This window comes from Aristolochia californica, unplaced genomic scaffold (assembly GCF_029961685.1).
Source record: "Aristolochia californica isolate CCGP_79_NKW_82.1479 unplaced genomic scaffold, dmAriCali1.0.hap1 SCAF_15, whole genome shotgun sequence".
Lineage (NCBI taxonomy): Eukaryota > Viridiplantae > Streptophyta > Magnoliopsida > Piperales > Aristolochiaceae > Aristolochia > Aristolochia californica.
The window spans coordinates 24,689,423-24,712,591 of NW_027181826.1; the positions used below are offsets into that span (position 1 = coordinate 24,689,423).

The window sequence follows — 23,169 nt, forward strand, 5'->3', positions numbered from 1 at the left end:
GTCTTTATCTTCTTCACTTGTGACAAAAACCTTGATTTTGTACTGGTGACAAAGGTGCAACAAGCTTGAACTTGTATTGGTGACAAAAAACCTTGATTTTACCTGCAAGTGAACAACCTCGTATACTGGCCTGTCTTTCCACATCAAAACAGGATACCGAAGTTATAACCCCATTTAAGGTTGCTGATGTCATGAGTAAAAATGGTATTATTGACCAAAACGGTAAACAGCAAAATAAAACCCCAGAAACACCCAAAGAAAGAACTCAAACACTTTTGGAGTCGATTTAGGAACTCTCGTTTCTTTGTTAGGATTGCAGTAGCTGATGTTGAACCTGAGTCCAAAAGAAATTTGGCTGAATCTTTTTCATCTCTTTCAGAGATAGGAAAAGAGAAGTCTAAGACTAGCAATGTCAGAAATAGAAGGTAATAATAGAGTACCAATAACTGGTATGATAATTGTTATGATAAATAGTAAGTAATAATAAAGTACCAATAACTAGTATGATAATTATTATGAATTGTTAATTTATTTTCATAACTGATAAACAGTAAGTACCAATAGAGTATCAATAATTATTAAGTATGATAATTATTAATAATTAATAATTTATTATTAGTAATATATATTTTAAAAATAATTTATAATTGCTAATCATTACTAATTGATAATTTAGAGAAATAATTATTGATAATAATAGCTAATAATTAGGATAAATCTATAATCACTGGAAATACTAAATAATATTTAAAATAAATCTATAATTAATTTTAACAGTGATTATTTTAAGTTAATAATATTTAATATAATAATTATTATTTAAATAATTGTTTATGCATTAACTTTTATTTAAATTATATTTGTTACAGTTTGATAATATGACATATAGTTAAATTTAAATATTATTTAATGAATCATTTTGTTTTTGTCACTCTAATTTCTTCCAAGTCACGATGTTTTATCTGTTTCTTTCCCTTTTATGATTTACCAACTTTATCTTATGATGTGAGATTTCAGAGCAATCTCATATCGACTTTTGGAATTTCCTTTATATTTACCTAAGTATAATATATTCTAATTAAACTAAATACTTTTACACTATTTTTTGACTTATTATATTTCTGTGAAATATATTTTTGTCCAAGTCAACTTGACATCTCAGGGTCATATTCAGTCACCCATGGTCGCTGGTTTCTTTCCCTTACTGTACCTTCTATTCCATGTTAATGGCATCAAAATCAGAAAAGAAACACTGCTCACAACCACAATGCAACAGGTGTATCCAATTTTTATAAGGTATATTGCTATTATCATTATTATAATTACTGTCTTGAATCTGCTTTGCACAGCGATTGATTTCAAATCATTCTTCACATATTTCTGCTTTGAATGGTAGACTGATCGGTTCATGAATGACTGCTTTAACTGCACTAACCATCTCAGTTGGAGATGAGAAACCATCATTTCTCATGTAGAAGAGATGTAATATTTTGTTCATATTCCAAAACAAATCCTTGCAAGCTCTTGGGACTACACTTCCTTCCCTCTGCACTACCAATCTTAGTAGCTCTCTTCGGCCTCTGTCAATCATGCTCCTCAATTCTCTCAATACTTCCTCCTCTGTCGCCCCTTGACCGATGAGTAATGTCACACTGTTCAACTTCCCTTCAAGACTTTCCTTCTGCAGTAAAATAAACAGCAAGAACAATGACTGTTTGATTAATCAATAAAAGGAATGCAGAAGTTACAATACCCTTTGATCCACTGAGGAGGCTGGATTCATCACTTTCTTAGCATAACAATTTTCAAACATGGTATGATGGCACAGTAATGAATTGAAAACTGAGGTTTACAAGAGTTTTTTTCAAATGGATTGAGCCACCAGCTTGATGGATTTGAAAGAGTTCAGGTAATGCCAACTATTACCATTTGAACTTTTATATGAACAGGCTGTCTGCATCAAAATTCTAAGATGTAAAGTTCAAGGAGTATCTAGTTACAGAAAAACGAAGAATCTGCTTTTTATTTTCTCTTTCATGTTTTAGACAGATTACTTGAGGCGAATATTTCCATAGCCCAAAGCTCCCTTGTTTAGACTTAATTAGTTGAGTGATATACCTTAAGGCCATTTATGTCATTGAGAAGACGGCCGCATATACTTGTAAGCTTGAATAGCGTGTGGTACTCTGGGTCCCTGACAATTTCTTCTGAAAGCATTGGTCCAACAAAATAGAGCGAAGGGAGAATGATGGGTCCTAATGCAAATGATACATAACCATTGTTTATGTATTCTTCCAATGTGGGAAAAGACTTGTTCCTCACCCAGTCAGCCTCTGTCATCATAGACTTAAGCAAACAAAGCCACTGCAACAAAAAAATAATTCATGTCATTCCCCCACCACAGCAGGGATTCTTTGTAAATACCATAGAATTTTGAGCTTACTATCTCAACCAGGTGATGGGTCACACTGCGCCTTTGATAAGCAAATGCCTTCGCACCGATCTCATTTATTGAATTGTAAAGTGCAAAAAAAATGATCTCAACTTGTTCAGAACAGAAATTTCTTGCCAAATTTCCATCCCATCTGCAAAAAAGCCATGCCATGACCAAAATAAAAACTGCTACATTAAAATGAAAATGAATGACAGAAAAGCAACTTAGGAGACCAAACATACTTCTCAACCAATTCAATGAGATTGATCATTTCTTCCCTACAGCCGCCAACATCGAAGAAATCATCAACTACAGTTGTGAGGATACCATTTTGGGCCCAAGCCATGCGAGCATCAGATACTTCAGGAGGGAATAAGGTAGCTGCTGCTGAGAAAAAACAGTAAGTTAGCTTCTGCCTTGCAAACTGTAGCTGATCCAATCTGGTTTCTCTGAACCACCTGTTAACAGAAAACATTATGAGCAGTTACTCTTGCAATTCATTTCCTGGCACTTATTTTCTTACATTTACAGGTAGGCGTGCATATACCTTTCAAGCTGTTTCAGTTCCTGATGGTGAATGGATTGGCAGCTGTTAAAATCTTCTATTGCTAAGTCTAACATATCCCTCTTACAGCTACTCTGGAGCCTGAAAATTCAGAAGAAGTTTTAGTAAGACCACCTTATCAAAACCAGAGAGCCATAAACAGACACTTTCACTGAAGGAACTTTTTTTTCCTCGATGACATTAATGAGCTCCTACCAATACACTGTTTTAAGGACCCGAAAGTCATCTAAGCTGCACTTTTCAATATATCTCCTGCTCTCCAAACGTTGTAAATTGGCATAGTAAGGAAATTTTAGCACATTATCCACCTGAAAATAGTCCAGATGAATATTTCATCTAACAAATGGCTCAGTTGGAGATTAATGCTCATTGGTTTCAACGATTACCTCTTGAGCAGTTTTCTTGTGCAGATTTTCCACATGCTGCTCATCCTTAGACAATTGATTTTTCAGAAATTTATTGGACCAGGCGTTCAGTTTTTCCAGGGCCAGTTCATTTGGAAAAATTATAATCTGTGAAGCCTGATACAACTCTAGGATTGTACTTGTATCACACAGATGCCCTCCCAATGAGTTGAAGAAAAGTTTTTCTTCGGCAAATTGAGCTAATGAATCTACAGCACAGATTGAGGCACCATTATACACAGAAACAGTGAGATATAAAAACAGGATATATATTATGGCGAACCCACAGTACCAGAAGATAGCTTATATCCATTCAAGCGTAGAAGTCGAAATGCTATGGCGCATGTTGCACTGTCCAAATGGATCTCTTCATCACCCTCAAGCCAGCATCTGTTTGAGGGCCAGGGCCAAAAGTGTCAGCTAAAAGATAATAGTTATTGTGCAATACCCAAGGAAAATAATATTTCAGAGTCGATTGCATATGCAAGATACACAGGCAGCAATCCTCCAAAAAATCATCCAACTCTTCAGCTGCTGAAGTAATAGACATATGATGTGGACATTTTAGTTTTATGGAGCGATTGAAATGATGCAATAGTAATTGAAGGTCATTTCTTTAATCAGTAGATTGAAGAAAAATATAGATTTTCATTGAGGTTATGAGGATATTGGAGACTAAATCAAGAAAAAGAGGTTGTTTAGTAACACGTTCATATTCAATATGAGTCAATAATAAAACCCATAGTCTAGCTAAGAAATTTAGCTAAGAAAAAGAAAAAAATCCATTGTCCAGCTTGTGAGGCATTAATAATGGATCATGTCTCTATCTAATTCATACTTATGTCAATCATTTTCCTGTACAATTTATGATCTTTAGGTTTTAGATTTGACAGTGATCTCTTTAACTCGGGAAAGTGGTGTATAGGACATATAACCCCGTCCAGATGGTCGGAGCCATTTTAGTTTCTATGGGAGCACCTGATATCAAGCCAATAGGTGGGTATCTTGATTATGATATGTGTGTCCTTCCATTTCTGTTAGCTTTATTTGCAGTCATCAAATGGACCTCAATTTCACTGGAAAAATGATAATTAGAACATTATTACCTGTATGCTCTATCCAAAACGCTTCTTATTTCATTCCTAAAGTGTCGAGCAATTCCCATCTTCTCCAGGCTATCAACCATACATAGTTGTGTGTATAACTGCATCGGGTGAGCTGTTGGCACTGGAAGCATATTCACCAAGATTTTGCAAAGTCAAAAAGGGTACAGCAGATGCATTTTTACAGGCTGTGACAAAAAGGGAAATATTGGTGGGCCCTGAAGAAGGTTACCTGCATTCCCAAATCTATCTAATACTGAGTGTAAGTAAGCCAAGCCTTTCGCATCACTAAGGTGGTTTAGAGCAGCGGCAGTGGTGGATGGCGAATTAAATAGAGAACCATTTTTTCTCTGATATTTCATGATCTCACCCCAGTCTTGTAATTTCCCTAATCCTTCTGACACATATGCTAGATAGGCTTCCCTCCCCTCAGACTTGCTTCTATCACCACTCAATGAACATGTAAAGTTAGTGAAAATGCCAGCAACTTCAACTGATGCACATGTCAAAAAAAAGAAATCTAACCAAACAAAGGAAAGAAGGTTCAGAAACACAACATAGAATGATGGGAAGGAAAGTGAAAGATTTTGCTGAATACCCTGGAGAGTGTACTGGCATTGAACAAGAAAAGGAGCTGCACACCTTTTCAAACAGTTCTAGGAATCACAAACTTATCTCAAGGATTTTGTCTGCCACTTAAATATGACCAAACTGCCAGTACTTAAGATTTTGACTAGAACAAACTTCAGCACTCCAAACATCAGTAAAATTGAAAAAAAGATCAAGACAAAGTCAAACTCTATTTACAAGAAAAAGCAACTGACAGTAACATATCTGACATTATCCAAAGATTGCAGATGATGCTTTGTAAAGATAAGCCGACAATTAAATTATTTAAGCTAGCAAATAGCCTTCATCTAGTCCATCAAGAACTTCTGTTCCCCTGTTTGTAATTTGATATGTTCCTCGAAACTGTAGGCTCCAAAGAGCCACTTCATGCAAAAATAAAATAGTTTGTCAATTATTAACTTTTTGATATAGTGAAAGAGCATGCATATAGAGACAATATCTTCAGAAATACAATCTTATCTTAACTCAAGTTTCATCTAAGCAATGTGGCTAATAATTCAATTGACACAACACATGCATCGAGAGAGAGAGAGAGAGAACACAACCTATTCTACATATTAAAAAAAGAAAAACATTATATTAAAGATTTATAACCTCTTGAGTTCCGAATCCCTCTTCAGAAACATAGCATCTTCAGCAGCTGGGCTCAGAGGTAGAACCAAACCCAAGTCCTTTGCATATTCTACCATACCTGGAAATATAATATCAAACCCACTTGGAGAATGCTTCTTCTCATCCATTACTGAGCCGATATTAGACTCTATAAAATGGAGTCCTGTGAATAGAAAATCCAAAGTTTCTTTGAACAACAATTAGAAAGAAATACAGGGAAGTTCAAGAAGTTTCTCATCATAATGGGGACAGATAATTGCAACTTCTTTTCAAAGAAAAAAAGTTTCTTTTTCTAAAAGTTACCCTTTTCCATGTGAACTTCACCAGCGTTCCATTTTCTGAGAGCAAGAACACAGGCCAAAGTAGATGAAACAGCATCTTTGATCAACCTGGGATGGCAATGGAGACCCCATGAGCCATCAGGGAGCTGATTCTCCATTAACCAATTTAAACACTGAGGAAAACATGGCAGCAGACAAGATTGTGGAGATGGGACCATGGCTACCCAAGCTGTATCGTAGGAAGAAACTGAAAGCTCAGTCTTTGTGAAAAGTTTCTTGATTTGATCCTTCCGCTTTTCTGTGCTCTGCAGTATGGTTTCTTCTAAGACCTCTGTTGTATAACTAGATAGAATATAACTAAGCAGGAAAGATGAAAGGTATCGTAGTACCATAGTACAATTTCTGGCTCTTTCGCCGACATCCATGGATTCTCCTTACAAAGCAAAAGGAAATATGTATTAACCTACAGAAGATAATTTCCTAGGATACATAAAACTAAAAAAGCCGGATAATTTTGCTGAAAAATCCTACACGAAATTGAAGTGAAGAGTGCGAGAAAATTTCGAAATGGTAGAAAATAAAAATCTTATAAGAAAGTAAACCTTTTGAATTGTACAATTCATTGTCAGACATGCATTTCGTGTTCTCATCATGGTGCATTACGAGAAAGAGTAAGAGCTGTATACAGCACCAGTAACTGGGATCATATTCGTGAAGATTTTACGAGTGAATATTGCCAGCATCTATCAGAAAACAGGGCTCCGATAAAACATGGACTGTATATGGTAGAGAAGAAAAAAATGAAAAAAAGGTGAATTTTAGCTGAACGATAAAATCATGCGGGGAAAAAAATACCACCAATAGAATGGTTGAAAACGCAGAGAAGCTCTGGCAGAAACCGAATTGAACTTGAAAGGACTGGACATCAGTAAGAAGCTAACTTCGCAAATTCCGTCTCCCATAAAATGGAACACAAACGCCAATTCCCATTAAAACTTCCCAAACAAAACTTCAAAAGTCAAACTCACAAAGACATTCACTACTCCAGACATCAAGCAAAAAGGGAATTGAAATGGACAAACAGTATAAGAAACGCGAGCAAAAAAACAAATTTACGAAATTAAATACTTCCATTTAGCCATTAGAATCGAAACAAAAAGAGATAAAAAGATGATTTCCAGAGGCAATTAAAGAGAAATACAATCCACAGACACAAGCCCAACCGCAAAACACGCAATGAGACAAACCCAACAGGAACCAACCGGAGAGTTTAGCATTCCAGGGTGTTTGGTGCATGGGTAAAAGTACAAAATGGCTACTGTGAGTGAGAATCATGGCGACAGGGAGACTGCTTCGAATGCTATGACGAGTCCAAACGACAAAAAGAAAAGCACAGAATGAGAAAAGAAGAAAGGATCTTCGGCTACTTGTAGAGGTCTTCTATTGAACAAAATGGTAGTCCTCCTTTAAGCATTCGTTTAGTCTTTTTGTACATATGAAAATTGCAGCTTTTCTATCCTTAAAAGCTAAAAATTGTGAGAAAAAACATCATATAAATTTTTTTTATGGAATAAATTTTTATGGGATTTGTGTTCTTTTTGGAGACACCATATTGGTATTCTTTGGTTCTTGTTAAATTGAGTTGCATAATTCATGGTTAGTAGTATCACCCATATAACTCGAATGTTCGATTTCGAGTTCTTTTCTACCTAGTTATGCATCTCTTATCGGTTTTACTTGTCCTTATATGAGACACCCACCCCTTTACTTGTCCTTATATGAGACACTCACCCCCTGATGTATCTAAGATCTATTATTTTCAATTACGAAAGCCAAACTAAACCGATTTATTAATCAAATAAGATACATGAAACCAATCCTAACTCATTCAAGTTAAATGAATGTGTTAGGTTTTTTTCTTAAGCCCTAACATATTTTTATTTAAGGAAAGTAGATTAGACCTAAGTTCAACCAACCTTTGTTGCACCATTTTTTTATTTTAATAAGTTATAGCATTTATCTTTTTATTTTATTATATTTATAGTTGTATTATTACCTTTATTTTATCATTAAAATTAATAAAATAAAAAATTTAAATGAACGTGAATTCATCAATTTCATGGGATGATAAATAAGTATAGAACAAGAATAAATCAAGTTTTTAAGTTATTTGATTTGAATTTGAGGATTAAACTAAAAATTGGGTGCAATTAGCTTAAATGAACTTAAATCAATAGGCCTCTTCCCTTTTTTTGGTATTTTCACCCTCATTTCTTTGCATTATTTATATTACAGTTTAAACTTGTATAATCTAATGAGAATGATCTCAATACTGACTATTTTTTTCTCTCTTTGTCATCACTCATCTAAGTCAGGGCCTTAGAATTTGGATGATTCCATCCCTTCAGTCTCTGTCGCCAATTACACACAGCAGGATCTCATAAAAAATCTTTCTTTTCTTCTTCCTACAATGGCTGTTAACTTGCAGAAAGAGAACTGATCACTGTAGGTTTTAACACTGTTTGAGTTCCTTTCCGGCATTTCTGATGGTCAACAGGATATTCCAGAAGAGACAAAAGGTATTCAGGCCACTCCTTTCAATCTTAGTGCAAGAGAATCAAAACCAGTGCTCATATCTTTTTAAAGAAAATGGCACTCAGCAAGCAAGTTAGAGGTTTCTTTGTCGATGGATGCGATGGGAGATGAGACAGACAGTTTGAGTTATAGCCAGAAAGAGTAAGAAATGGAGAGAAATCTTGAAGCACTTGAAATTATTCGAAAGGGTCTCAGTAATTAGAACTGGATATTAACTATACTTCTTGCTCGTTTTTATTCATACGTCGGAAATTTGGGACAGATCAAGCTGCTGAATCTTCCGGATACGAGACCTTCTTAGAAACATAAATTAAAGCACCCTCTTTGACAACATTTCCTTTCGCAGAAGAAGACAGTCACTCCTTGCAGACTAAATTCTGTCCAAAAGGAAAAGGAAAAATACACAAACTTACAAATTGCTTTGGAGAGAACCCTTTCTCCGAGTGAGATCCAAATCTCCAAAATTCAAGCATGAATAAGAATATGTAGAGAGCTCAGTAGAAACTAAGATACATGTGAAGATTGAAGAGAGAATGAAAGTTTGGGCAAATTTTGGAATTTTCTGTTATATTGGCTACAAATGAGGAAGTTCAAATCAAATTTCTACAGTTTTTTTTTTTTTCAAATATAGGCACAACTCAACGTCCTCAAGATGTTTGGAGAGACATTTATGAGTTCCCCAAGCCAAACTAGTTGTTATTTGCTCATTAGCAAAACAAAAAACTGACATCTCATTGTTAGATCAATGTAAAACAAATGATCGATCAATAGAGTGTAATGGCTATATTTTTTTTTTGTAAAAAATGGTTCATTGATTGATTGGAATGATCGATCAATATTTTACTATTGGACTTGACGAGTGAAGTTGATCGATTAGTCTACATAGACTGATTGATCGTGCAATGAAGTTATTGGCTGTGAAATATAATTATGATCGATCAATGTCTATACAATGATCGATCATGTATTGAGTCTCGTACTGTCATGGTTGTGCTTGATTGCTCAGTCTAACATACTGATCAATCATGCTTTAAAATTTTTGTATGTTTGGACATGTAAAGTCAGTCAATCCATATGGAATGATCGAACATGCTTTATATTTCTCGCCAATACATATTTTAGTTAATGAATCATTGGTAGATGATGATCGACCAATCTAAAGCCAATTTGCTAGAATTGACTTCGAAGTAGGAAAAATTTTATTCCCAAGTGGTTTAGTGAGTTATAAAATATTTTAATGCATCCACTAAACACAATTTTGAAATACGCATGTCCTAAAGCTTTATTAAAGTAGATTTGCTTAACAATCAAAGATTGATGGTTATTTACTTACTTGCTAGAGTTCTCGAGATGTTCTATATGACTTAACTCTAGTATTTGATTCTTTGCTCTTGTTCTTTTTGTAAGTTCTTTTTCTCAACAATAATCTTCAAAGTCTTTTTACTATGGGTCTTGACTTGGCAACTTGATGGATCAACCTTTTTTTCTTGAGTTTGCCTACATAATGTTTGTGCTGGAAGGAATGTGTCTAACTATACAGATAACACCGTTAGTATCACACTTTCAAGCTACCCATTTTTTTTCCCATAAAAACAGTGGAGATCAACATGATTCTACCATAGGTCTAACAATCTCCCCCTTTTTTATGATGATAAAATCCCTAGTTTGAATCTTTAGATAACAATACAAGCTTATTTGCATCAAAATAACAAATCAAGGACTCTCGAGAAATTAATTTGACTCATAAAAAGTCACCCAAGGCTACCTTTATCGGATGTATTATAGGAATTCCAAAGTGTTACCTATCCAATTAATAAAAGTGGATGTTTGCAAATTTAGGAATAAATTTAACAACTAATACCATAAGGTAGATGGTATATAGCATCCAAAAGAGACTTGTTAAGTTCACTAGACACTCCAAAACACAAGATGCAAAATCTTTTCTCAATTATGAGTTTTTGTTTGTGGTTATGAGAAGGTAGGGATTGTATCAACATATGAGTAAGAAAAGCTACTCATTTTAAACAGTTTCTCTTCTACGTCTTGGTGAGTAGCCCTTGTCTCTTTAAGATTAATTGTCCTAGTTAGGCAAAGGTGGATAATAAAATCCCTAGAATGTTAAGGAATTCTTGAAGAAGCACTCTTGGAAGAAAAATTGAATACTAGAGTTTAGAAATTGTTGAGTTAAGTAAAAAACTCAATCATTTAAGTTGTGAAGAATAATCAACGTCCTACGTTAAGTTGGTATGTAGATCGACTTTCGTGGTAAGGTCGTTGTGGGGGTTGGAAGAGGGATGGGGAGCCCCCCTCCTAGGGGTGTGGGGGGGGGGGGGGGGGGGGGGGGGGGGGGGGGGGGCAGAAACCTTGCCAGATCCACGATATATTGACTATTGATTCATTAAGGGTAGTATGGGGATTTCACACTTGTATCACGGTTGCCCTAATTTTCTCTTTATATTTGGGGTACCACTATTAGGGTATTATTATTCACCCGAGAAGCATCTTCAGTTGTAGCCCGAGAGAGAGGTTAGATAAAACACCTGTAACTGTGTGTGATTTCTCTTGTAAACTATTTCATTTTTATAATGGATTACTGCAGCGGCGAAAGACAGGACATAGTCTCACCTTAAGGCAAATCTGTATAAATCTTATTGTTTTTCGTGTTTGCTTTTTCTTTCTCCCGCGATTATTATTATTGCTCTCGTTGGTTTGGAATTAGGGTGTCTAATTCCTAACACAATCTAGTAAGAGAACAATCTATTTCTTCCAAAACTTGAGTTACAATGCAAATTTGGAGCTTTAGGACATATTTTTACAAATGCATACACATATTTCATACATGTTAGAATCATTAAGATCATTAATTCTCATGCTTTAAAAATCTACATAGTAAAGTGGAACTTGAATGATTGATTAACATCTGCTAATGATTGATCAACCAGAAGTGTACAAAGCAAAAATATAAAATCAATCAACCAAGGTCGATAAAATTTTCATCCAAAATATGGCCAATTTGTGCAATAAATCATGATTGATCTACCCATTTGGACTGATAGATCAATATTGTCCAGGAAAACTAAATTTATGTTGTTTGATTGATCATTGTCAGTGACTAATCGATCATATAGAACTTTGCCAATCAGGGACATAAAACATGATCGATCATACTTGTAATGCGGTACAAGTGGAAATTCTGATTGATCGATCATACCATGTATATTGATCAATTAACTTAAAATGTTCAGTTTGACAGGTCGCAAGCCGACTCATTAACTTAATGAGAGCCCAAGAGCAGGAGGTCTTCGACGCTTCAAGTTCAAGTGGCAACTCTTCATCTTTTGTTCTCTCGGGATTTAAGGGGAACATGGAAACGACATTCGACAGGTGGCGATTGGGCGAAAATGGGAGAATTTTGTCATCTTTCTCATTCTCCCTCTTCGATTCCTTACTCTCAATTTCAGTCTCCAATTTCTTACTTTTCTTCGATTTCTTCCTCCAAACTTCTTCCTTGCCGACGGAAGTGATGGAATAGAGGTAAGTTCTTGAAATTCTGGGTCCGCGATGTCTACATCTACAAGAGCAGAGTCTACCAGGAGCCATGCCTGGTTGTTCTCACCCTCCTTCTTCCTTTGCCTTCAGGTCAAACCCAGAAGAATCATCAAGCTCAAACCCCAAAACATTTTCTTCTCATCACTCGCAAAACCCACTTAAGTTTTTCGAGCCTTCTCCCCCATCTCCACTTCGTTTGACTCATTGCAACTGCTATGAATGCACCACATTTGAAGAAATTAGGAGAAGAATGATGAAATGAGAACAGAAAGAAGAGCAAACACAGAAGAATGAAAAGAGACAAAAGTGGCAAATTGAAAGTTCTTTGCTTGAGGAAGAGAATTTGGTAAAAAAGGAGATGGGAGATGGGAATTTATACCATTTAATGTTTTCATCAATATACACCAAAAATTAAAATAATTTTCAGTAATGGAGGCTAATATGGTTCCAGTGGATATCGATCAACGATCAAGAAAAAATTATTAAAGGGGAAAAGGCGAGAGCTGGAGAGAAGCTCAAAAGGTGAGATTCTCCTTGCCTTGAGTAAAAAGGACAGAAGGAACCCACAGAGAGAAACCAAACGAGCGAAACAAGTACAAAAGGATTGTCCTAGTCGACTGGGTGTCTAGCGTTTAATTATTCGGGTTTACATATGGACAAGAAGGCAAACAAGGGGAAGAAAACTGATTGGGTTCGGTAACCATCCAACACCTTCTGAGACCAACCACTTGTCTTCTTCCCTTGTCTCTCTTATGCCCCTATTTGCCTCTCTTTTAATCTTAATCTTCTGTTGTTGTTTTTTCGTCGCCGACGTAATATACTAACTGTGATTTTTTTTAAGTTTTTTTATTCCGTTATTTATCTTCGATCTCGCATTAAAACTGCTATGGACGAACGCCTCATGCCGTTTTAGGAGCTTCTTCCTACTTATTTCTCAGAGGTAATGACTTTCACCCTACTATTGATTTTTCTGTTTTTAGCTCTTACTGTTTTGTTGATTTTTTTGTTTTTTCATTGTATTATTTTGTTGGGCATTTTAACTGTTTGCCAAACGATTCGTTAATCCTCAGCAGTCAGCACTGCTAGATATCTGTAAACTGTAGTTTAATTGTGTCGTGTTTCGAGCTCTCAATTACAATGGAGACAACAACCATTTTATATTGATATTGATATTGATATTGATAATTGTAAATTGATATTGATATTTCAATGATGTTTTTGTGTTCGATTATTGAATAAAGTTTATGCATAATTATGCAGCTTTTATGAATAATTTTTTGCAAAGTGTATGGATAATTTTATATATAATTTATTGACATGTATTTTATGCAAAATTTTAAATATAGGTGGAAGCTCAAACTCGGTTAAAATCATTGGACTCGAGCTCTAGTATAATTTTAGACTTGAGCTCTAGTACAATTTTAGACTCGAGGCTAGGCTCGACTAGAGCTCGAGTTTGAAATATTTAAATCAAGCTCAGCTCAAACATAAGCAGGTTTGGGCTCGGCTCGATGCGATGCCACCCCTAGACAAGGGGTATCAGATTTTAAGGTATCCAATAAATACAAGAAAATTACAAGTCCACCATTGGCCTGGACCGAGCCGCACACAAATGGGACGGTCCGATACGGTCAACCACGTTTCCCGGTTCCGAAATATCTGGTCAGCGAGAAGGTAAAGTTCACATTCAATGCTTGGGCCCATCGCGTCATTAGATCATACGTTGGACTTTTAATTCCAACCGTTCAAGACACCAGAAACTGCGCGTAATCCATCTTCCACAGTCGCTACCTATGTCTTCGGCTCTTCCACTTCCTCCCGTTTCTCTCTCCCATCGTTCGAATCCCTCCCGCCAAATTCAACTCCCTCCCACCGTTCAAACGTCTCCCCTCCTGAGCCCTCATGTGTTCTATACCAAATCACAAGCCTCATGGGTCGAGACCCTTCGGGCGCACACGCGCTCCGAACGATACCCAGAAGCCATCTCGGCCTACATTGCGATGACCAGTGCTGGAATCTCGCCCGACAACTTCGCCTTCCCGGCGGTTCTCAAATCCGTCACGGCCCTCCATGATTTAAATATCGGAAAGCAGCTCCATGCTGCTGTGGTCAAGTTTGGATACCATGAATCGTCTGTTACTGTTGCTAATACTCTTCTCACTATGTATGCCAAGTGTGGCGAACTGGGTGATGTTTTTCAGGTGTTCGATAGAATTACTGACAGAGACCAGGTTTCGTGGAATTCGTTTATTGCAGCTCTGTGTCACTTTGAAGAATGGGTGCTTGCACTGGAGGCGTTTCGTGTAATGGTATCTGAAGGGGTGGAACCCAGTTCCTTTACTCTTGTAAGTGTCACTCTAGCGTGTTCAGTATTGAATCGGCTGGAAGGGTCGCTTCTGGGAAAAGAGGTCCATGGGTATGGATTGCGAGTGGGTCTTTACTATGGTAAAACATACACAGTGAATTCACTAATGGCAATGTATGCTAAATTGGGCAGAGTGCATGACGCTTATAGCTTGTTTGAGCAGTTTCAGAACCGTGATAAGGTGTCATGGAACACGATGATTAGCTCTTTTGGTCAAAATGAGCATTTTCTGGAAGCACTAGTTCTCTTGAGGAGAATGGTTCTTGCTGATTTGAAGCCCGATGGGGTTACAATTTCTAGTGTTCTACCTGCTTGCTCCCATTTAGAAATTTTAAGCTTTGGAAAGGAAATCCATGCTTATGTATACAGGAACAATTGCCTCTTTGAGAATCCTTTTGTTTCTAGTGCTCTTGTGGACATGTATTGCAATTGTAGACAAGTTGAGAGTGGTAGGAGAGTATTTGATGGGGTTTCAGAGTTGAGAATTGGGCTTCTGAATGCTATGATGGCTGGTTATGCGCTAAATGGACTTGATGAAGAAGCATTAAAGCTCTTCCTTAAGATGGAAGAAGTTGCAGGTCTGATCCCCAATGCCACCACACTAGCTATTGCGGTACCTGCTTGTGTTAGATGTGAAGCATTCCGACATAAGGAAGATATTCATGGGTATGTAATTAAGACAGGTTATGATGGTGACCTATATGTGCAGAATGCACTTATGGACATGTACTCCAGACTAGGGAAGGTAGACATGTCATGGAAGATATTTGATGGAATGAAAAATCGAGATTTGATTTCTTGGAATACTATAATCACAGGTTATGTTATTAATGGCCATCATGCTGCTGCTCTAAATCTAATGGCCGAGATGCAGAAGAGAAAGTACCCAGAGAGAAAGCCACAGGACACAGATAGTATTTTATTTAAACCAAATACTATAACACTTATGACTGTTCTTCCTGGTTGTGCAGCGTTAGCAGCACTAGCTAAGGGAAAAGAGATACATGCATATGCCATCAGACACAACCTTGCAAAGGAAGTTACAGTGGGTAGTGCTCTAGTGGATATGTATTCAAAATGTGGATGTCTGAAATTGTCTAGAGAAGTGTTTGATCGGATGCCAAAACGGAATGTCATCACTTGGAACGTTCTTATTATGGCCTATGGTATGCATGGGCATGGTGAAGAGGCATTAAAGCTTTTCGAAGCTATGGAGGCTCAAGATGGTGTGAAACCAAATGAAGTTACATTTATTGCGCTTTTTGCTGCATGTAGCCACTCTGGGTTGGTTGACCAAGGTCTAGAAACATTCTACAAGATGAAAGAGAACCATGGAGTAGAACCAACACCTGACCATTATGCATGTGTTGTGGATTTGCTAGGTCGAGCTGGAAAAATGGAGGAAGCATATCAAATTGTAAACTCCATGTCTACTGGACGTCACCAAGTAGGTGCCTGGAGTAGTCTACTGGGGGCATGCCGAATACATGGAGACATTAAGTTAGGAGAGATTGCCGCAAATAACCTACTGGTCTTGGAGCCTAATGTAGCCAGTCACTATGTTTTGCTTTCAAACATATACTCATCAGCAGGTCTGTGGAACCAATCGATGGAAGTCAGGAGAAAGATGAAGGAGATGGGTGTGAGAAAAGAACCTGGCTGCAGTTGGATTGAAATGGGAGATGAAGTACATAAGTTTACAGCAGGGGATGGGTCGCATGCTCAAAGCGCTAGGCTCCATGGTTTCTTAGAGGAGTTATCAGAGAGGATGAAGAAGGAGGGATATGTTCCTGACACTTCATGTGTTCTTCACAATGTAGGGGAGGAGGAAAAGGAATACTTGCTCTGTGGTCACAGTGAAAGGTTGGCTATAGCATTCGGGATCCTGAACAGCCCTCCTGGATCCACCATCCGAGTTGCAAAGAATTTAAGAGTGTGTAATGACTGCCATGTAGCAACCAAATATATATCTAAAATCATTGGGCGGGAGATCATTGTGAGGGATGTGAGAAGGTTTCATCGCTTCAAGGATGGTGAGTGTTCATGCAGGGATTACTGGTGACAATTTCAAACTATCCATCACATTTCTACAGACAATGTCAATTATGATGTCAGGACATAGGTAGATTTTTGTATCCACCTCACAGGCAGTCCAAACTGCCAAACTGGTTCAGCTTTAGAACGTTTGCAATTGGTAAATTATGAAAGGTTGATTTCTCAAAGAGAAACAAAGAAAGGTTGTATTTGTAAATTAGTAGATGCATGCAGTCCAATTTCTTCTAGTTCAAAGATGCAGGCTGTGAGAAGGAAGTTGCAAATACTAAGTCTACACAGAGCAGTTATCAGATTATGACGAATTCTAATTATTGCACGGATGGCTGCAGAAGATACGAAAGTACTGAATTGGAATTTTTGTTCATCATCATAATGAAAAGATTCTTAGAAGGGCTGCCACATTCAGAGGCTTAAGATGATGTTGCCATCACAAATAAGTCTTGATTTCTCCACAAAAAGAACCTATAAGAAGAACCCTGATCCGAGTCAAGACAGACATAAGAGATACAACATTCAGAAATCGCTAAGAAGCTAATTGATTCTGAAGGACAAAACGCAGCCTCTTCGTGCAATTCTTTCTTGGTTGTGATCCTTAACAGAGACCTGGATATCTGCGGTGAGTGATAAATAGATGATAGTAATAGCGTGTAGCCTTAGAAGGGCTTCTTCTCATACATAAGCAGGTCATGAATACCACCCTCAACTTGTGCAGCTCCTGTTCTTACCTGTAAAAACATAAAGATGGAGCACACATCAATGCATATGAGAAAACGTAAATGAATAGAAAATGATTTGCAATCTTCAGCAAAATTTACTTTGTAAAGGTTATGGGAGTTTCATTTAGTAACAAGAGCAATGAGAGAGATCAACAAGCCACTGAAAAGATGCCTATATCTACATTTCATACATAACATACAAAAACTGAGACATCCATGTAGCAGTCAGGTAAATGGATAGTGGCATCAGTCTTTCTATCATTAGGATCATTTTTTTGCTAGAGGATCTTCTGGATCAGACAATGAAGAAGCAAGTCAGTGCAGTTTTTGAGTTTATGTTTATGGTGTATCTGCATTTCGTGAGAATAGGATAATCTTATCATTCGAAAAAAAAGAAAAAAAAGTGTCTTTTCCACATACCAGACTTACCACCTGGTAGTGTGAGAAAACATTTCATATGAGAGGTGGGATGAGAAGAAAATAAAAAATTATACTCAAAAGAATGACAAGACCCTATTGGAATTGGTGGTAAGAGATGAAAGCTTACCTCTAGCCTTAGAATTTCAGATCTTAAAAGTTTATGAGCAGACTGCAAGGAGGATGCACCAAGATCTTGAAATCCTTGTTTGACAGCTTGCATGGTGTAGGGTATGAATCTCAACACCGAGCCTTTATCAGCTACAGCCCCAACGACCCCCTGAGCAACCTTCAACTTAGATTTATCGCCTAAATATCTAGCATCGCTCCCTTTAGTCATGGCTTCGAGGGAGCCCATGCCTCTGTACTTTTTCACCTTGCGGTCACCCTGGCAAAGCAAGAGTTACTAAGATTAACGTTAAAAAAAAAAAAAAACAGTTACTAAGATTAAAATATAAAATGGATAAATGATATAAAATGGTCCGAAAGAATTACAGGAATTATATCCCAAAAATTAGATATACAGAAGACAGAGACAATCAGGTCCAAGACAGTGGCAAAAGAGAAAAACAACCAGATTACATCAGTAAACTTGAATGAAAAATGAAAAACTCTATGCAACCATAGCATTATCATTGATGATGACCACAACCAACTGGCCAGAGTCAACTTTTATGAGTATTCTGATGACCATATTAATGATAAAAGCATTATAACAAATCTTCATAGAAATAGCTCGTGAGCCTGAGGACATTTGACGTAACTAATGTCTTCTACCTTGATGAAGTTCCACAGAGAAATGCTTCTCAAACAAAAAACAAACACTGAACCATTAGGTGAGCTAAAATAGTTTCACATAGGCACACAACAAAACAACAAACCAAAACCAATGCCTCAAACTAGGGATCTGAAGACAATCTCTGCGATGAATAAAGAGAAAATAATGGTTGAAGAGGAAACACAAAAGCACACTTATCTTCTAATATTTCTTCAACACTAACTGAAAATTCCTAATCAAGAGCAAGTTAATACAATAGTTACCAAATGATACAGGACTTCATATTTAAGCAAACATACCTGATACACATACACCCCAGGAGCCTCATGACTACCAGCTAAGAAACTCCCCATCATCACAGCAGAAGCTCCTAACACCAGAGATTTAACAATATGTCCAGAATTTGCAATTCCACCATCAGCAATCACTGGAATGCCACTTTGATCCGCAACAGAAGCAACCTTGTAAACTGCAGTAGCCTGAAAGTTTTCAGAGCATTTTAACAGTTGTATGTTACATACAAAGCGGCATAGCTATAAAAGTAGGTCTTCATCAGTAGAGAACATGGTGAAGAAAAAAAAAAAAAGCTTCCACCAAAAACACATTAGATTTTTTCATAATATGTAAGTAATACAAAAGTCTGCAAGCATGGGCAAGGCTTTAAAATGGAAAAATCATCAATCTCTTTATTAAAAAAATAATGAACTATTCCAACCAAGTAAAAAAGTGCAAAATAGATACTCAAATCGAACATCAAAACCAAAAAATCTATTTCCACACAAATTATATTTATCAGGCAACATCCAAAACATTTAAAAAAAAAAGCAGGCAAATATTACCTGTCCTCTGCCTACAGCACAAACCTCCTGTGTTGTACAAATAGACCCAGAACCCATCCCTACTCTTAACCCATCAACGCCTGCTTTAATCAGGTTGTCTGCCTGATATGCTGTTACCACATTACCTCCAATCACATCTAATTCAGGGTATGTCCTCTTTACATACTTAATCATGTCTATCTGATAAATAGAATTCCCTTGTGAACTATCCAGTATCACAACATTCACCCCCTCCTTCACCAAATGTTCCAACCGTTCCTTATCCTGCTCCCTAGTGCCCACAGCAGCCCCAACTATGAACTTTCCATCTGCCCCCACTGATGGAATTCCAAATTTAGGAAATGCCCTAATCCTTTCCACATCGTCCTTAGAAGCTATATCAACAACCTCTTCACCATCAGAAACTAATGGGGCAAATTCCACATTTTTCTCAGCCAAAAATGCAGCAACATGCTCAAAATCATAATTTGAAGGCATAGAGCAGGGAATTGCTTTCATATATGATGACACTGGTGAATCCTTGTCAGATAGTGCTTCCCATTGAGATTTTGAGATAAATCCAAGAAGTTTTGATTTGGAGGTACCACCGGAGGTGACAAGAATGTATGGAGAAGAGATGAACTCAGAGATGGAACTGACTGAATCAGCAGGAGACTTGAAAGTGAGATCAGATACAAATGGGACGCGCCGGGACTTAGCAGACTTGATGAGTGCTGCCTGTTCAGCTGCAGTATTGTTGTAGTGGACAATCCCGATACCCCCAAGGGAGGCCATGCTGACAGCCATTGCAGATTCTGTCACAGTGTCCATAGGGGAGGACACTATTGGGATAGAGAGGTTGATATTTTTGGTTAGCTTAGTGGAGAGATTCACCGCATCAGTTGGGAAATCTATGTAGTGTGGGAGGAAGATAACATCATCATAGGTGTACGAGTAGCCTTGATTGAAAAGCCTGTTTGCTTGGAACCCATCTTCAATAGAACCTCCAGACATGGCACTAAATGGAAAGTTTCACTAGGATTTCTGTAAAGATTTCAAGAGAGACTACTAGGGAAGGAGAACCTGCAAACAGTAAACCTTCAGACGAGATCTATTTACATCAATAAGCACATGTCAACTACAAGATACATAAAAGAAACAGTTACCTGTTAAAAATATAAGAAATAAAGGAAACAATCAGGAAATGTATAATAGATATGTGTAAAATACAAATGGATTGTTCACTATACAGGAAGAGACAAATGATTCTGAAGTTCACTGTTATGAAGAAATTATAGTCCACTAAATAATTTTGCAGAAATTTGCAACCAAACATTTTCCTCTGTCAGTATAACAGGTACACATCTGAATTTGGTAATCAATCCAAAAAATGAAAAACCAGTAAAATATCTTGCATTCTCATCAATTAACTGTGCCCCTCAAATTGCAAGAATGATTACATAGGAGAATAACTTCTCCTTTCACTATGTGAATTTTTTTAGCATTTTAAAAGCAAAAGAAGAAATGCTGGTTGAAACATAAATAGAGAATATCATCTATGAGAAGAGAAAAAAAACTGATTAAAAGTCTCTATAGAAACTAAAAATAATCATAGCACTAAGCAAATGACCAATAAAATGAAATCACAGGTATGAAAACAAAAGAACTCATTCTTGAGCTTCCTTTATTTTTAGCAATCACTACTTTACATGGACTACAAAAACCCATTGACAAAAAAAAAAAAAAAAAACACACTTCTCAGCATCCCTTATTAGTAAAAGAGTAAAGAAATTCTCATATGCACGGATAAATGTTCAACAGTATGCAGAAAATACGTCACATAGAGAAAGAAATTTCTCTGTTTTTGAATTATCCTCACTAAGAAGTCTTTCCTTTGTGTTCTCAAAGAATATAAAAGAAATCTTTTATTTTCTTTTAAATAATATATGATTTTACAGCACAATGGCTCTCTAACAATGCAGATAAACCATTTAACACATAAATCTATTCACTTGTTTAACCTTAATCTGTTAACTTCATGAGGTTCTATCTCTCAAACCATTGCACTTCAACTCAGTATTCACTACTGCGAGGTTCAAAGATTATTTAATAAGCATTCAGACCAAAAAATATAAAAAAATTGTACCGTAATTTGTATAAAATAAACAAATTACTCATCAGTCTCAAAGATTACACTAATATTCAGACAATAAAATAGAGCCATAATACCTGTAACTAAATAATTTCGAAACCAAACATAAGTTGATCACGTTGTTCAAATAGGCAAAATTACTCTTGAAGTTAATAGCTGACGATATTCCAGGAAAATTAACATTCAATTTTTATTCACAATATAAAAGTAAAATCACAAACTGCCTATGTAAAGGAAAGTGCTTTACGTTCTAAGCCACATTAAAGGTCCAGATGACAAAGTGTAATGTCCACATGAACAATTTCAGACCAACAAGAATGAAAAAATACTGCATAGAAGCATATTAAGTCTGCGTTAGACAATCAAACGAGTAATCACATAAAGGTTTTTTTTTTTTTTTCGAATGACATCCCATAAGGACAACAGGAAACAAGACGAAACGGTCTCCCTTCCGATTAAGCCTCGCCGTGTTCTACTTTCGAGTGCATAGGACCTTTATTTACTGTCCAACTTGCTAGAAAAAAACTAACAAACATCATTCTTTAGATCGAAAATCACACAATTTCTTTTAGTCGGGAAAATCCGGAAAGGAAGCATGCTGTTACTTCAAAAAAAAAAAAAAAAACCGGAAACGAGAGAAAATAGGCAGACAAAGAGAAGAAGGAAACCAAAATAACTTCAGCTTAAGCAGGACTGTTTTGCATGAACAGAGAACAAAGAACAGAGACAGAAAAAACCGTACTACGAGCTTTACCCATAAAAAAAAGAAAGAAAGACGCGAAGAGAAAATCTTCAGGATAAGTAAATAGTCCTCGCTAGATATAAAAAAGAGCAATGGAAAAGACCCAATGGTGACGCCAACCAGCAGTCCCCAGAAACTAATTAGCTCCAGGAAAAGACTCCAGCAAAATCAAGGTAATAAAATTTTATTATTTTCCAAAAAGATTAACAATGCCCAGTGCGAGTTAGAGACGGAAAGCCGCCGGTTTCAAGAAATGGGAAATCATAGAAGAGAGGCGCTTACCTTTTGTATTTCGGACGACAGGGGAAAATCTCTAGCGACGGCAGAAAAATAAAACTTCACTGCGAAGATGGTTTTGAGGCGGGACAGTGGTAAACGGGGAGGCGAAGCCGCAAGGGGACCAGAGAAGTACAGTTAGGCCTAATTCAACTCAATGCTCAAACCCGATTGTATTGGACTGAGTGAAGTTAGTGGATCGATGACATGCCTGAGTTAATAGACAAGAATTTATTTACTATCATTCCGCTGTCTTCATGCACAGAAAAACAGACGTGCTCGCCCACTGCATAAAATCAAAAGGAGAAAACAGAAATGGAAGAGAAAAGGGAACTTAGTCCAAATCACTTACGCCTGCCATACCCTTTCCAGATGGCCATAATCAACGAGATGTAAATAATAAAGAAGCCCACTATCAGCAATCTGTCAAATGTGCATCCATCCGAACATAATCATACTGCAAACATAAAACTAGTAAAAAAAACAATGAAAGATGTAAGTGTTAATTAAAATCTTTGTAATCATCATCAATTGATGTTGACAGGTTACAATTGATGTTGACCGTTTACATTGAATTTATACAGAAAATTTACAACAGTAATCTGGTTTTTCTACCTCTCGGCTAATCGTTTTTCTACCTTTGATTCCGGTAATGGAAGCCTAGTCTTCGGGCTTCT

At 36.8% G+C, this 23,169-nt stretch overlaps 3 protein-coding genes across 7 annotated transcripts; 1 reads left to right on the forward strand and 2 right to left on the reverse strand.

The window, feature by feature from the left end:
- Positions 1-1,309: 1,309 nt before the first annotated feature.
- LOC137951578 (ent-kaurene synthase TSP4, chloroplastic) lies at positions 1,310-7,417 on the reverse strand. 5 transcript variants are annotated; one of them, XM_068798337.1, is made up of 14 exons: positions 7,292-7,417; positions 6,419-6,462; positions 6,052-6,334; positions 5,731-5,896; positions 4,739-4,947; positions 4,510-4,630; positions 3,696-3,793; positions 3,386-3,612; positions 3,195-3,307; positions 2,982-3,080; positions 2,677-2,892; positions 2,444-2,585; positions 2,119-2,364; positions 1,310-1,681 (listed from the first exon to the last, which is right to left on the reverse strand). In XM_068798337.1, exons 1-14 carry the CDS (start codon positions 7,362-7,364, stop codon positions 1,364-1,366), a joined length of 2,355 nt encoding a protein of 784 aa, XP_068654438.1. In that variant the 5' UTR covers positions 7,365-7,417; the 3' UTR covers positions 1,310-1,363. The 5 variants fall into 5 exon arrangements, with proteins under 5 accessions (XP_068654438.1, XP_068654436.1, XP_068654435.1 ...); XM_068798335.1 differs by having other exon boundaries at positions 2,453-2,585; positions 5,731-5,911; XM_068798334.1 differs by having other exon boundaries at positions 5,731-5,911.
- A 6,549-nt stretch (positions 7,418-13,966) lies between these two features.
- LOC137951296 (pentatricopeptide repeat-containing protein At3g57430, chloroplastic) lies at positions 13,967-16,925 on the forward strand. The gene has a single exon (XM_068797880.1). It carries the CDS (start codon positions 13,967-13,969, stop codon positions 16,598-16,600), a length of 2,634 nt encoding a protein of 877 aa, XP_068653981.1. The 3' UTR covers positions 16,601-16,925.
- A 12-nt stretch (positions 16,926-16,937) lies between these two features.
- On the reverse strand, positions 16,938-22,745 carry LOC137951575 (inosine-5'-monophosphate dehydrogenase 2-like). Its single transcript, XM_068798332.1, has 5 exons — positions 22,499-22,745; positions 19,344-20,405; positions 18,804-18,983; positions 17,857-18,114; positions 16,938-17,318 (listed from the first exon to the last, which is right to left on the reverse strand). The coding sequence occupies exons 2-5, from the start codon at positions 20,334-20,336 to the stop codon at positions 17,247-17,249; spliced, it is 1,503 nt and encodes a 500-aa protein (XP_068654433.1). The 5' UTR covers positions 20,337-20,405; positions 22,499-22,745; the 3' UTR covers positions 16,938-17,246.
- Between the last annotated feature and the right edge of the window lie 424 nt (positions 22,746-23,169).

Excerpts from the sequence above, each read along its gene's own strand:
- LOC137951578 (XM_068798334.1), bottom strand. The coding sequence starts at position 7,364 with ATGATTCTCACTCACAGTAGCCATTTTGTACTTTTACCCATGCACCAA. Across the intron at positions 3,613-3,695 it reads TGGATATAAGCTATCTTCTG|ATTCATTAGCTCAATTTGCC; the intron begins GTACTGTGGGTT and ends TCTGTGCTGTAG. Across the intron at positions 1,682-2,118 it reads ATGACATAAATGGCCTTAAG|AAGGAAAGTCTTGAAGGGAA; the intron begins GTATATCACTCA and ends ATTTTACTGCAG.
- LOC137951296 (XM_068797880.1), top strand. The coding sequence starts at position 13,967 with ATGTCTTCGGCTCTTCCACTTCCTCCCGTTTCTCTCTCCCATCGTTCG.
- LOC137951575 (XM_068798332.1), bottom strand. The coding sequence starts at position 20,336 with ATGTCTGGAGGTTCTATTGAAGATGGGTTCCAAGCAAACAGGCTTTTC. Across the intron at positions 18,984-19,343 it reads GTGCTGTAGGCAGAGGACAG|GCTACTGCAGTTTACAAGGT; the intron begins GTAATATTTGCC and ends GAAAACTTTCAG. Across the intron at positions 17,319-17,856 it reads CTGAAATTCTAAGGCTAGAG|GTAAGAACAGGAGCTGCACA; the intron begins GTAAGCTTTCAT and ends ATGTTTTTACAG.